Source organism: Leuciscus leuciscus, assembly GCF_965113295.1.
Source record: "Leuciscus leuciscus genome assembly, chromosome: 4".
In the NCBI taxonomy this organism is placed as follows: domain Eukaryota; kingdom Metazoa; phylum Chordata; class Actinopteri; order Cypriniformes; family Leuciscidae; genus Leuciscus; species Leuciscus leuciscus.
This window is the reverse complement of record NC_138728.1, coordinates 2,409,195-2,424,797: the sequence shown is the minus strand read 5'-3', so window position 1 is coordinate 2,424,797 and position 15,603 is coordinate 2,409,195. Positions and strand designations below refer to the sequence as shown.

At 39.3% G+C, this 15,603-nt stretch overlaps 1 protein-coding gene and 1 long non-coding RNA gene across 3 annotated transcripts in view; both read left to right on the top strand.

Moving 5' to 3' along the window:
• Nucleotides 1–15,603, top strand: part of LOC309496763 — a 70,193-nt gene that overhangs the window by 10,088 nt on the left and 44,502 nt on the right. The gene's annotated exons all lie outside the window — the stretch shown is intronic.
• Nucleotides 863–15,293, top strand: gpr37b (G protein-coupled receptor 37b). 2 transcript variants are annotated; one of them, XR_014205192.1, is made up of 3 exons: nt 863–2,420; nt 11,389–12,404; nt 12,469–15,293. XR_014205192.1 is itself a non-coding variant. In XM_082166788.1 (2 exons), exons 1-2 carry the CDS (start codon nt 1,431–1,433, stop codon nt 12,196–12,198), a joined length of 1,800 nt encoding a protein of 599 aa, XP_082022914.1. In that variant the 5' UTR covers nt 863–1,430; the 3' UTR covers nt 12,199–15,293. The 2 variants fall into 2 exon arrangements, 1 of the variants encoding a protein (XP_082022914.1); XM_082166788.1 differs by having other exon boundaries at nt 11,389–15,293.

The following is a 15,603-nucleotide window of genomic DNA, read 5'->3' as shown; positions in this document are numbered from 1 at the left end:
ATTTAAGTACTGAGTAATATTAAAGGGATAGTTCACCCAAAAATGTAAATTACCCCATGATTTACTCGCCCCTCAAGCCTTCCTAGGTGTTTATGACTTTATACGTTTTTAATATGGATATTTTTCTCACAAAAACGCATTGTTGTGCTTCTGAAGGCCTTTGTTAACCCCCCGAAGCCGTGTGGATTACTTTTATTAAGGATGGGTGCACTTTTTTGGCCTTCAAAATCATATCCTCCATTCACTGCCATTATAAAGCTTGGAAGAGCCAGCACGTGTTTAATATAACTCTTATTGTATTCGTCTGAAAGAACAATGTCATATACATCTAGGATGGCTTGAGGGCGAGTAAATCATGGGGTAATTTTCATTTTTAGGTGAACTAGCCCTTTAATTAACAACATGTACTTACTATAGGGTCATGATTAGATTTGGTTTAGGGTTAGTTGCTTGTAATTATGCATAATTTATAGTAATTAACCTAACCTGTAAAAAAGACTTTTTTTCTGTTTAATGTAGGCTATAATCTTTACCTTTTGTGTATAGGCATGTTCAGTGCATATGTAGACAAAAACGATGTCTTGTTTCGCTTATATACCAACAACATATTATATTGATATTAATATTCAAGTATTTTTCCATGTAGGCTACTATGCACGTGTTGAATATTAAAAAGACAACGGATAGGCTTCACTAGGCAATATAGTATCACGATTATTTATTTTGTGAAAAAATGTTGACGTTTCACTTTCACTGTGTTACTGGGGCACAACGTTGTAGTTTAACTCGTATAAGCCCGTGTTGCACTCTAGACTGATGGGATTAAGATTCTGTTGACATGCGTAATTACGCATGGTAATGAGTGTAGTGCGCACGGGCGGGGCGGGGTCGATCCAGCTGCGGTGGTCCACGGGGCTGATGCTGATGGATCCGGCTTGACAGAACAAGGTTATCCACCAGGAGAGAGAGAGCCCGTCCATTTTCTTCATCAGCTTCTCCTCACTCGCTGCAAAGCAACTCCCCGCACGCTCGCGCCACGGAGCGCGTCCCTGGGACTCCGCTTCTCCGCGCACGGCAGACTCCAGGTTGCCGCGCCCAACAGATCCCGGGATGCGACCGATTCCTGCAGCTGACTGGGATGCAATGCGCCTCAGAAGCTGAAATAATGTCATTCGAACGGAATAACGCCTCGCTGTCACTTTGCTAAGACGAGGAACGCGACGGGAGAATCTCGAGGAGCAGGTTTTCATTTGCCGCACATAACCGGAAAAGTCATTTGCATGGATCTAATGAGCCTTTCCCGATCATTCACGTGTGAACTTTTTCCTCTGACCATGTGAATCTGGGAGAAAAAAAAAGATTGTGTTTTATATGCAATGCATCACATTAGAGTGTTTTTCTAACATCTTCAGCACACTGACTCGTTGAAGATGCAGATGCTGCTTTTCAGAACGATCTTTGTCATTGCAGGATGTCCACATGTTTTGTTGCATGGAGAAACGCGCAATGCACACACCAAAGAAACAGGCAGGGTTACTCTTAGGAGCCTTCATGAGCCGAAAGCCAGCGGCACACACCCTGCGAGGCATCGAGCCGCAGGTACACCTGCCTTTGACATCAAACACACTTCAGGAGACAACAGGAGCTGGTCCTCGCATCTCTGGAGTGCAGGTAAACCTGTTTACCTAAAGAATCTCATGTCGGCCACAGATAGCGGTACAAACCTACATAAGCGCTTGCGGCGACATAAAAGGAAAAAGTTGAATGGTGAGATGCCTGCTACCATGGGAACAGCAGATGGACACAATAACTCTAAGCCATATTCAATGAGCAAGAGAGGGGACCGCGAGAGAAACCACAGACGCAAAAGAGGCACAAAGGAACACCACAAGAAAACGTTTAAGAGGGGCCCGAATAAAAGCACCGCCTCACTGACACCAGTGGAAAGTTATTATAACGCCCTGACGTCCTCTTTAACCCTGTGGGAACCGATGCCCAAGCCTCTAGCTCTCACCTCCACAGATATCCCATTTGATCTCACCAGATATACCGAATTCCACACCAAGCAGATCGACGACCCATGGGATGCCACGCCAATGACCCCTCCGTACGCCGAGGACGAGGAGAGCGAATTCTTCCCCAATCCTTTCTACCCCGTCACTAGCGAGACATATGGGGCATATGCCATCACTATCGTTTCGCTCCTTATTTTTGCCGTTGGAGTAACGGGGAATGTAGCAATAATGTGTGTCGTGTGCCATAACTACTACATGAGGAGTATCTCAAATGCTCTTCTGGCTAACCTGGCCATCTGGGACTTTGCACTGCTCTTGTTTTGCCTGCCTCTCGTGGTGTTTCACCAACTCACAAAGACCTGGCTGTTGGGCCAGTTCACCTGTAAAGTCATACCATATATTGAGGTAATGCATTCTGTGTTCATTCATATTTTGCGTGCATAATGTGGCAAAGGCAAGCATAACACTTGCTCATACCTAGAGTAAACCCTTTACATTTTCACACTTTTCACCCAAACTTTGTCATTTAATTGCCCTCATGTTGTTCCTATATATATATATATATATATATATATATATATATAAAATAGGCCTAAATGTAAGATTTATCCATTTGAATTGCATATAATATTTCCATCCATTTGGATGATAAACAAACTAGTAAACTTAATGTGATGCATATTTCTCAGGCATACATAAATGAAACATGTCTGCCCTCGAAAAACAATGGTATAGTTTATCAGCACCTATTTGCATCTATTTGATTTTATTTGAATCGTATTTTCAAGATGCACTAATTCAGATGACTGAGAATCAGCATAAATCTGTTCACGTTTACTCAGTTGTAGGTCATGCACAAATCCGTTTGAGAGTGTTAGGTTTGCTTTTGTTTTGGTTTTTTTTTGCACAGAAGGGTGAGGTATTGAAATTGTGGCACTGTGGGTAATCCCGTCTCGTGTGGAGAGACGTCATGTAAAGGAGCATCCACCCTGCCCTCGGGACACCTGCACTGACCTCCGTCACACACTGTACAGCGCAAACACAACCTGAAATCTGCAGACGCCCCGCTGTGCTCCTCTTCTGCTCACCACACCCAGATTCAGCTCAGCTCACTGTACGATACACACACCTCACGCTTCTTTAGTGTCAAATCACTGGACCCTTGGTCTAACACACAAGATATCCAGATCATATTTCACACCAAAATCAAATAGAAACTGCATGCATAATGTAAAATGATTGAAGCCTTTATCATTGCAACATTATTTTCCTGAAAATTAGGTATAAATATTTAATTTTTGTATTCCTCCAAATCACTTTTCTTATGAATGGTTGCAGATATTTTATTATTTATTATTTTATTTTATTTTATTCAAGTTTGAATTAATGTGTCAAGATATAATTTTTTTATACCCATTATTCTTATTGATTTTAATTAGATTTTAGTTAATTAACTTTATGATTACCAGATTTGAGAAGTAAAATGACATGAAAACAAAACCATAACTCAAATCATCTTAAAGGGATAGTTCACTTTGAAATTAAATTTTGGTATGTTTTAGCTTACCTCAAGGGCATCCAAGATGTAGGTGTCTTTTTTTCCGCAGTAGTTTCAATTTTGATATTTTTAGGTCAAACCGTTCTTGTCTGTCAGTCATATAATGCAGGTCTATGGTCACTGTCTCAAAGAGCATGCACAGAGTCCAAATTAAAACAATTCCCCGTCGTCCAAATTAAACAATTCCCCATCGTAAGTACACATTGATGGCCTAAGACACGAAACGAGCGGTTTGTGTGAGAAAACGAACAGTATTTATATCGTTTTTACCTCTTGTACACAGCCACGTCCAAGTGATCTGAGAGCGCGGGCGGGTATAGATATATACACTAGATGTCGCATTGCCTACGGTTTCGCAGTATACCCGCCCGCGCTCTCAGATCATTTGGACGCAGCTGTGTTCAAGAGGTAAAAACGATATAAATACTGTTCGTTTTCTCACACAAACCGCTCGTTTCGTGTCTTAGGCCATCAATGTGTACTTACGATGGGGAATTGTTTAATTTGGATGACGGGGAATTGTTTTAATTTGGACTCTGTGCATGCTCTTTGAGACAGTGACCATGGACCTGCATTATATGACTGACAGACAAGAACGGTTTGACCTAAAAATATCAAAATTGAAACTACTGCGGAAAAAAAGACACCTACATCTTGGATGCCCTTGAGGTAAGCTAAAACATACCAAAATTTAATTTCAAAGGGAACTATCCCTTTAATGTTCCTCAAAACAGGCTTAATTTTCTTTGATCAAAATATGTCTTGTTTCTTTCTTTTGAATTTAGGGGTGAAATATGACATTCTTGATGATTTAACGTGATCAGACGACTCGTGAACGAAGAACAAATGAAATCGTAATGCTCAATATGGCATCAATGGAGGCATCAGTTTACAAGACAACGATGTACTAAAAACTGAAACATTTTTCCGTTGTATTTTTCTTGTATAAAACAATCCCCGTTCACACGGATTCGCGAAAACGACTAAAAATGCTGTATTATGCAATCCAGGCCAGTAGATGGCGATGTCATTTTTTAATGACGCATACATGCGCATGACGTCACTGTTTTTGTAGTTTACACAGAGATGATAACAGTATTGTTTACAAAAACTTGCACTTTAAAACCTGTTTGCGTTTTCAGGTTTCCCAAAATAAATATATTGAATACATTGCTGGCCGTATCAAAGATTTCGGCCTTTCTCCATTCAAGCTGTACTTGTATACACAGAAAAGATCTGCTAAGGGGCGAACCAAGATGGCCACCGACTTGCCTTGAAGACACTTCAAGAGATTCACTCATCCGTTTGCCATAGAGAGTGAGACTGTGTGAGTTGCTATTGTGAATGTGAAGGCGGTGAGGGGGATGTTGAGACGTGTGTGTGTGTGTGTGTTTTGGGGGGAGAGCGGTACGAATGCGGTGTCCTGGTGGCACACACTGCGCTCCTGCTGTGATTGTATGGGACAGGCAGCGAGGGCCTGGAGGCTCGGCCTGACAATGGTGAAGCTGAATGAAAACAAGACTCTGTGTGTGTGTGTGTGTGTGTGTGCTTGTGCAGCGCAGCGCAGCTACTGTATGAATGCGTTCAGGCTAAGTGGTGAGTAAAGTCAGTCTTAAGGGCAGATTGTGAGCGAGTGCTCTACTGGGAGAAAACGCCTCTGGCAACATTACTCAGACCAATGAAACATACACACACACACACGCACTCATGCATGCATGCAAGCTTAAAGGTGCAGTGTGTAAGAATAACAGCTAGTGGTCGAAATAGGTACTGCAGTTCAAATTCAAAATATGGGAGATCGTTGTTCCCCGCCTCCTCAGACTCGACGCTCACGCGGGTCGCCAGTTTCAGGAAACTCAACAGGAACGAGCGCAATTGACAATGAAAGCCAAGGAGTTTAACACACTATTCTCTCGTTCATCGAGATTTTTAGATGGATACCGAGACTTTTTAGGTTGTGTATAATCTGCAATCTCTGACCCAGTTTGTTTGCTGGCTGCAATATGATGTTTACTCCCAACTGGCATCCCGGGGTGTCTATTATATATTATTGTAGATAATCGTAGATATAAAACGGATAGTTCCAGTCCTTGATTCTGATTGGTTGAGCCGCGTTCTAAGCCGTTGTAAATGACTCCACAAACACACACCTGTGACCGCATCACATTAGCGTTACTGCGCAATTGGCGTTTGTGATTCTTTGTTGCTGCATGTGTTGCTTAGCAACCTCTTTGGAACTACTTTGCTTGGCGGAGGAATAAATGTCTTATAACGTTATATTTTTTTTGTTGCTGGTGTTTATTTTATGAATAAAATAAATATTAAAATGAATATTTTTATAGCCTCTTGAAGCCGTGTTTTACAGTGGATTTTGAACAGCTAAGGGGGTTTTAACTCCACGTCGGGCCGAACAACGCCCCTTAGCTGTTCAAAATCCACTGTAAAACACGGCTTATTGCTTAATTATATACTACTATAGACCTTATGCACCAGAAAAAAGAGGGCGCCGCCCTCTTTAGAATATTGTCTTTTAACTTCCGTTTTTGCGGTTGCTCTGTATCTCTCTATGGCATTGCTGTCCAGGAGTAATTAGCTTTTGAAGTGGATTTAATTAATGTAAAGTTAACGAAGGTTATCATGAGGACTGTAATGTTTAAAGCAGATGACTTATCAAATGTCAGTCGACCGGGAAGATTTTAAAATGAGCCGTTCATTAATAAACACGCAAAACCGCTGTGAAAATACAGACCGGAAGTCAAAAGACAACGAGCGCAGCGCTGAAAAGGGGCGGAGCTACATAAGGGCTATAGAGACAGAGCGCATTTAGGCCACGCCCACACCCAGGGGGAAAACAAACGAACTGTCTCCATTGACTTTGCATTGCGAGAGGCTGCCTCCTTGTCATTTCTTGCTTATAACAAAAGACAGACAAATGCCTAAAAGCTGCTGTGTGACAAGGTGTACAGCAAACAAGCTAAGAAACCCAGAAATAAGTTTTTATTAGCTCTCGACCCCAAAAAACAAGTGTTTAGGACATAAAAGTGGATGCAGGCAGTTGAGACAGAGCGTCACGTGTCTCATTACTCTGAGAACTAACGTACGCCGCTGGAGGAGACCGTAATCGACAACACAGGATAGTTTATCTTACAGAAATATAATATATAAAACTGACATTTGGATATTTGACTCACCAGTGACCAAATGTTTAACTTACTGCACACGTAGTGTATTTTAGTGCATACTGAGTGTCAGGATCCCACAATTGACCCATTCGTTCCAGCCTGTATCCACTTTTATGTCCTCAAACGCTCGTTTTTTGGGGTCGACAGCTTATGAAAACTTATTTCTGGGTTTCTTGGCTTGTTTGCTGTACACCTTGTCACACATCAGCTTTTAGGCATTATTCTGTCTTTTGTTAGAAACAAGAAATGACAAGGAGGCAGCCTCTCACAATGCAAAGTCAATGGAGACAGTTCGTTTGTTTTCCCCCTTGGTGGGCGTGGTCTTCAGATTATGACGCGTTGCGCTCTGTCTCTATACTATTGGGTGAACTGGCAGTGGGCGGAGTCACACAGAACAAAACAAAAACAGACATTCCGACACCGAAAGCACGTTTCAAAGTAAAATAACAGGCTGTAGTGTTTTTCAGAGAAACAAGCATGTTTCCTAAATATCTGCAAACATATTCTGGTATTTTTATGCATTAGTAGAGTAAAGCACCTTTAAGAAAAACACATGGTGTGTGACAGTTCATGTGAGCTTGAAGTCTGCCTCCTAAAGCTGACTCTTTTCACACTGACGTCCCCTCACCTGTCCTCTCCTGCAGAGTGTTTTCAGGTGTATAATGTGGAGTTCGATAAGTTCAGCGAATGCCGATGGAACTTGTCTGATCATTGAGCTTGTTTTATCAGAGGTCTGACATTTCTTCCTAGGAAAGGTCGAGGAAATGCGTGCCGGTGCAGTGTTGTGTTTTGACTGGCCTTTAGCTTTTTGGAGATTGCATCAGTCACAACATTTGCAGGAAGGCCTCGTCTCATCTGAGCAAACATGTGGTCGAGAGACGCATCTGACAGTTCAGCTTTCTAGAGCAATATTAAACATCACACAGAACACTTTAGCAACTGCATGATGATGATGATGAATTTTAGACAAGCAAACAGCACTTACATTTTACCCAGATTTTATTTTGGAGATATTTTATTTTATTGTATTACTTTTATTTATTTATTTTATTTTTATTTTATTTCCCATCAATTCTCCAAACCATTGTTCTTATGAAGGGTTGTAGGTATTTTATTTTATTCATTTATTAATTCATTAATTAATTTATTTTATTTTATTTCCTCCAAATCACTTTTCCTATGAAGGGTTGAAGATTTTTATTTTATTTTATTTTATTTTTTTATTTCTCCAAATCACTTTTCCTATGAAATTATCCAGATAATTCATTTTATTTAATTTTTATAAAAAAAAAAAAAAAAATTCTATTCTATTTGTCCAAATTGCTTTTCCGCTGGTACTTTTATTTTATTATTTTATTTTATTTTTATGTATCCATCTGTTTATTCTCCAAACCTCTTGTCCTACGTAGGTTTGTGGGTCATTTAATTTTATTTCAGTTTATTTCATTGTTTGGCTTGTTTACTGGGTTTTTGTTGGCTTTCAATTTTATTAGTAACCCACTTTGTGTTTGTGTTTTTGATCCAGGCTGTTGACTCCCATTCTAATGGCCTGAATTTATGTAGCTGAATATATCATATATAACACTATTACTGTAATAGCTTTTGTTTCTAGCTCGCTTATGCTTCAGTGCTGTCTCATTTGTCAATATGTAAGAATTATTGCCCTCGCTGCTGGCAGTGGCCCAGAAATGGCCTCCAGTCTGAAAGTAGCCGTTAAACCAGATTAATAACCAGCACCTCCATTCTTCTAGAAAGCCTCTTAATCAGAGAATAAATGAGGCGTTAGTAAAGCCCATCTCTGCCAACACCATCATCTCCTGCTGCTAGGAAACCTGTAAGCTAGAAGACGCCTGCGAATGTCAGGTCAGGGTTGAGATCGGGACTGTTTGCCGGAGCGTGAGGTGTGTGTGATTTACTTCAGTTCAAGTCACATGACCATCACATGTGTGTCAAATCATGATGAAATGAATCAAACATATGGATTAGAGCCATTGCATTGCACTTTTTAATGCTCTTGCATGTTTTGCGACATAAATCGAGTTCGATGTCATGGCAGTAGTTTGAACAATAAAATAAAATTAGCTACAAACCTACATATATACGTGTATATAAATATACATACCATTACAACTTGCAAGAGCATTAAAAATTTAGTTTTGTAGCTATTATTAGTTATAATAATAGGACAAGCTGTTTGGAGAATAAACAGATGTATAAATTAAAATAATAAATTAAAGATAATAAAATATCTGCAACCCTTCAAAGGAAAAGTGATTTGGAGAAAATATAATACAAAAATAAATTAATAATTAAAAAATTTATGAATTGAATAAAATAGAATACCTGCAAACATTCAGAGGAAAATGTAGCCTAATACAAAAATAAGTTAATTAATTAATGAATTGAATAAAATAAAATATCTACAACCCTTCATGGGAAAAGCGATTTTGGAGAAAATAAAATAAAAATATATATTAATTAATTCGTAAATAAATAAATAGATGTGATATAATATATGCAACCCTTCAAAGGAAAAGCTATTTTGGAGAAAATAAAATACAAAAATAAATTAGTTAATAAAGTAATTAATTGAATAAAATAAAATATCTACAAACCTTCATAGGAAAATGATTTGGAGAAAAAAAAAAAAAAAATTAATTCATAAAAAAATGATAAAATAAAATATCTGCAACCCTTCAAAGGAAAATGATTTGGAGAAAATAAAATAAAAAAATATATTAAATCATAAAAAAAATGATAAAATATCTGCAACCCTTCATAGGAAAATGATTTGGAGAAAATAAAATATATTAAATCATAAAAAAATGATAAAATAAAATATCTGCAACCCTTCATAGGAAAAGGAGGGGGTTTTTGTTCGGGAAGCATCACTTTCTGTCCTGCTGTTGAGAATAAGCTCATCCTTAACCGTAAACCGAAGATCATTCAATGCGCTGAGATCTAATGGTGCAGGATGGATGTGTTTCACACCTATGGAAGTAATGCTGCACCATTACAGCATCTTAATGGACACAATGGTCCTTAATGGATTCTGAACAGTGTGCTTTTTGTCAAAATGATGAAGCATCTAACCAATGTGCTTTAGGAGATGAAAAAGGCGGGCTGGTTTTCATCACGAGCGCGTTCCGCTAATTGTCTCCTCCTTGATGCTGATGTGCCTGATTGCTCTGTAATTATGATAATGAAGACAAACACTTAGTTGCCTCTTTCATTTGGGTTTGTATGATCCGCTGGGATGCAGCTGCGAGAACGTGGCCAAGAATCTCTCCGCTCGTCTCCTATTCATTGCTGTTGTTTCTTTTGTGTCGCCTCTGTAAATACTCTTTCATATCATCCAATTTATTGTGGCAATATTCACGGCGAATGTCCCGTTTGACAGTGGGAAGTGTGCGTTCAGAGGGTTTTAGGGCCCTTCTCTGTGCCGTGTGAATGAATTGCTGGGCCGCGGGAGGCTTGTCTGTCACGATAACACCGCAAATGAAGTCTGGAAATGTGAGAGCTGTTAGTTTCTCGTTTGGCAATCCAGCTGTTATGTGCCGAACGATTAATAAGGAGAGTGTTTCCAGGACTGGGTTCAGAGAGTTGCCAGACGATATTCAGACTTCCCTTTCAAGCGGTTTGTTGACGCACCCACTGACAGATCGTGTAGTGTCACACACACACAGGGCTGTCGGGATAGCAACATTTGAACAGTTGATATACCAGTCAGATTTCATGGATCTCGATGGCTTTGCAGAAAAGCAAAAACAAATGAATACATTCTTTAAAAAAAATAAAAAAATCACATTTTATTGCATGTTAATTCAATTGAGACCATGTTAATATTAATAAATCCATTTTTTCAGAATTTTTTATTTCATTGTTTTTGTTTAAATTAAATGAAAGTAAAAATGGAAAGTTTTAGAATTAATTATTAATGCGTTCATATATAGATAAGTATAAACGAAGAATTATATTCCATCATTTCAAGTATAAATAAATAGATGTGTTTTTATATATATATATATATATATATATATATATATATATATATATATGTGTGTGTGTGTGTATATGTCTATATATATGTCTATATGTGTATATACACACACATACACACACATATATACATTTATATATATTATATATTAAATATTATATTAAATTAATATAGAAATGAGTTAAATACAATTTTAATACGACATCAAGCATTTTAATTTTTTGACGTTTTCATTTTTTATTTAAATTTAGTAAATTAATATATAGATGAAAATGAAATTTAAAAAGTCAAGACATTTTATATCACTTTTACAGAATTTTTATTTCATTACAATTTTTATTTAAATGTATAATATTAAAGGGATTGTTCACCCCCCCAAAAAATCAAACCTGTTTTCCAAACCTGTATGAATTTCTTTCCTCTTTTGAACAGAGAAGATATTTTGAATAATGTTGGTAGTCAAACAGTTGATGGACCCCATTGACTTCCATGAATCAATGGTGCCCCACAACTGTTTGAATACCAACATTCTTCAAAATATTTTTTAATTAATACATGTTAATGAATTAATTTATATATTATCCACCAGCCCATTGAATGAGCAAACTGTATTTGTGTTCTTGTATTTCCCAGGTGGCGTCTCTCGGCGTGACCACCTTCACGCTCTGCGCTCTGTGCATCGACCGCTTCCGCGCCGCAACCAACGTCCAGATGTACTACGAGATGATCGAGAACTGCACCTCGACTGCCGCCAAACTAGCCGTCATCTGGATCGGCGCGTTACTCCTCGCCCTCCCCGAGCTCCTGATCCGCCAGCTAGTGTCGGAAAACGGCGACGGCACGTTAGCGTCGGAGCGTTGCCTCATCCGCATCTCGACTTCCCTCCCTGATACGCTATACGTGCTCGGCTTGACGTACGAAGGCGCGCGTTTGTGGTGGTGTTTCGGCTGCTACTTCTGCCTGCCGACGCTCTTCACCATCGGGAGTTCGGTTGCGACGGCCCGACGGATCCGACGTGCCGAGCGCGGCTGCGCAAGAGGCAACAAGAAGCAAATCCGATTGGAAAGCCAAATGAACTGCACCGTCGTGGCGCTAGCCATCGTGTACGGGGCGTGTGTGGTGCCGGAGAACGTGTGCAACATGGTTTCGGCGTACATGGCGGCCGGGGTCCCGCAGAGCACCATGGCTCTGTTGCACTTGCTCAGTCAGTTGTTGCTGTTCTTACGGGCCGCTGTGACGCCGGTTCTGTTGCTCTGCTTGTGCCGACCCTTCGGACGGGCTTTCCTCGAGTGTTGCTGTTTCTGCTGTGGGATCTCGACACACTCCTCGGCCACCGCGAGCGACGACAACGAGCACGAGTGCACGACTGAACTGGAGCTGTCGCCATTCAGCACGATCCGCCGAGAGATGTCCAACTACACCGCGACTGGATCCCACTGTTGAGTCCAACACCCTGTTCAACACAAGCAGGGGCGCCGCTAGCAATGTTAGGCCCTGTGAAAGAATATAATAATACAAAAAATTAGGGCTGCACGATTAATCACAATTAACATGAAATCGCGCTTAAAGCGATTTGGCTTCTCGTGATTTTGAAATCGCGAAGGCTGTGATTATGTGTAATGTGCAGCTTGTCAGTGACGTACGGCTCAGTAAACGCTGCTCACTCTGAAAGCACTGCGAGTTTGAGTCGCTTATAACGTGCATTTGTAAAAGCAACTCGTTAAACATCTTTCCAAACATGAGAAGCATTTATGAACCTCTTGTCCAACAAAAGACAACATTTAATAACATGCTTTTACTCCAAACTCACTTCATAACGACAGTTGAGCTCCTCCTTCTGTGAGATGATGAGCTTCTTACACAGAATAAGGCAGTCGTGTGTTTATTAGTCATGTTTAATCAAAGCGTTTCAATCTTCTGTTTATTCAGTTACAGCGATGATGCCCGATAGGGATTTCCTGGAATGATGTGTGTTATCATACTTCTGCTGCAGGGCATATTTGGCTGTGTGTGTGTGTGTGTGTGTGTGTGTGTGTGTGTGTGTGTGTGTGTGTGTGTGTGTGAGACGCCCTCTGGGTTTTACCACTGAGCATTTACTACTGATAACAGTCGCGCTGCACTGACAAGCAACGCATAAAATAATCGCAGCCTTTGCCAAATCGCGTGTGGTTTAATTCCGATTAATCGTGCAGCCCTAATAATAATAATTTGTTACATTTATGTAGCGCTTTTCTGGGTAATCACAGCGCTTTACTCCTCAAACACCACCCATGTGACGCACCACCCGGATGAAGCAACGGCAGCCATTTTGCGTCAGAGCACCCCACCACACACCAGCTTACTAACAGTGATGAAGCCAATCATTACCTTTTTAAAAAAATGCTGGGTTGTTTTAACCCAAATTTGGGTCAAATATGAACCGTTGGGTTAAAATGAAATTAAAAAATTTAAGCCAACGACCATTGGTGTGTCCATAATTGACCCAAACAACCCTGCATTTTTTAGAGTGTTTATATGGGGATGATTAGGAGGCCGTGATGGACAGAGGCCAATGGGTAAATTTGGCAAGGATGTCGGAGTTACAGCCTGGGATTTTTAATGACCACAGAGAGTCAGGACCTCGTTTTAACATCTCATCCGAAAGGACGGTGCTCTTTGACAGTATTGTCCCCATCACTATACAGGGGTGTTATAATGAGCACCCCCTGCTGGCCTCACTTACACCCCTTCCAGCAACCCTGCTTTGCTTCAGTGGGCACCAGTCTTGGGCTACTGGGTGATATAGCTCCTGGACAATATGAGGTTCCTACACCGCACCCATTCCATGAATAAAATCGATATCTTTGGGGCTCCAAAAGTGTGTGGCCCCTTCGTCCTAACTTTCCCCCCCCCTTAGTGGCGCCCCTGACCACAAGCACATGCTCTTGTCTCACCCGTGTAAATACTGTGACCACGACCACGTTGCTCTTTTAAAGAAAGTCATGTTGAAAGACTGAAAGTTATGTAATTACTTTTTTTTGTATAATTGTCCTTAATATATATATATATAAATATATATACACTGAACTAGTGACTGCTTTAATTTTGCAGTTTGTTTGCACTGCCAACCACTTTAGCTTTCTCTCTCCGCTCTGTTTTCCACACGTACACCGTGTCTACACTGGAAGGCGTCGACATTGAGTTGCACTAAAAGCGTCGATCACTAACCACAGACAGACCAATCACACGCACGCTTGAGGGTAGACGCAAAGTGACGTTAAATCAATCTATAGATTGTAAAATGCTATTTTATTTTTAACAAAAATCCATTTGTCCATTTATTATTTAAATTTAAATTTTTAAACATTGAAAAAAATTTAAACATTACATTTATTTCATTTAATTAGTTTTTCATTTATTTTAATTTAGTAATTAATTTTAAAAAAATGACTTTACTTTATGACTTTTTAGTGACTTTACCTCATTGCATTTGCATTATGAAATGCATTATTTGCATTTCACGTTACTGCCAAAAGTTATTTAAATGTGTAACGAATTAAGGAAAGTCATAGCAAAAAAAACCAAAAAACATTTGATATTGTTAATAAAATATTTATAAGTGGAAAATACAGGGTTTCCACAACTTTTGACAAATTAATTACAATTATTTTACACTAATTTATAATTGTATCGAACAATAATTGTATTAAACGAAAATGGTACTTTTATTTTTGCCAACTTTACTTTTATTATATATTATTTTAATACATTTATTTTATTTAGTTTTAATTACTTTTTAAAATTATTTTATTTTATTTTCATAAAAATCCATTGATAAAAACAAATAGGTTATTTGTATTTCACATAACTGCCAAAAGTTATTTAAATATGTGATGAATTAATGAAATTCATCGCAAAATATCAAAAAACATTTGAAATTGTTTTTAAAAAATCAGACATAAGTGGAAACCGTTTTCAAAATTGTCAAAGTTTTGACAAATGCAATTATTTTACAGTAATTTACCATTTTAACAGAAACATTTTTTAAACAATTTAGAGTTGTGCTTCACTATAAATAATTATATTCACTATTGGAATTTCCATGACTTTTTAAGATTTGGCCTGAAAATCTCAAATCTTTATAGATTTTCCATGAAACTAAGGACCCGCTCAGCTAAAGTTCAGAGAGTTCACTTGCTTTAAAGGGATCTGTCTCGTTCTGACGTGTCGAGCGCGTCCGGTGTCGTCACGGTGTTCCTGTCGCACGGTGAGTTTCTGCATTTATTGAAAGTAACATTTCTCTAATGTTTGTAAATGGCTGTGTGTTGCGTGCCGTGACCTTTCTCTTGATAAAGGTGATTCTTGTGAATCGTTCTTGAAGTCTGTATAGAGCACATGTGTGGGTAACGATCTGTATGTGTCTTACACCTGTGAACACCCACACCATGCTCGTTCTAGTTAACGGTTTCTTAAACGTTTTTATATAACCAAAACGAAATGTCTCTTTAATAAACAGAAAACGTTTGCTTGAAGAATGGCAAACCGATCAATTAAAATGCCGGTGTGGTTGCGTGCATTTCTTTTGTAGCCTGTGCTCATTCTGAACTGGCTTTTGTGTCTGCAGGAAGATAACTCTGAATACAAACAGTGTCTTGCTTGACTAAAGTCTCCAACATGTTTCTCTAAGCAGTCACACTCGTTTTCCCGTGCATTATTCAAGGCCAGCCGCACATCCGTCCCCTCATGTGTCTGAGGAATTGTTTATCCACATAAAAGCATTAGCTGTCAGGCTGCACATTGAACAGGCCCAGATGAGATCTTACTCAGAGCTGGTCTTTTGTATTTCAGATGCATTTGAGGTGTCAGAAA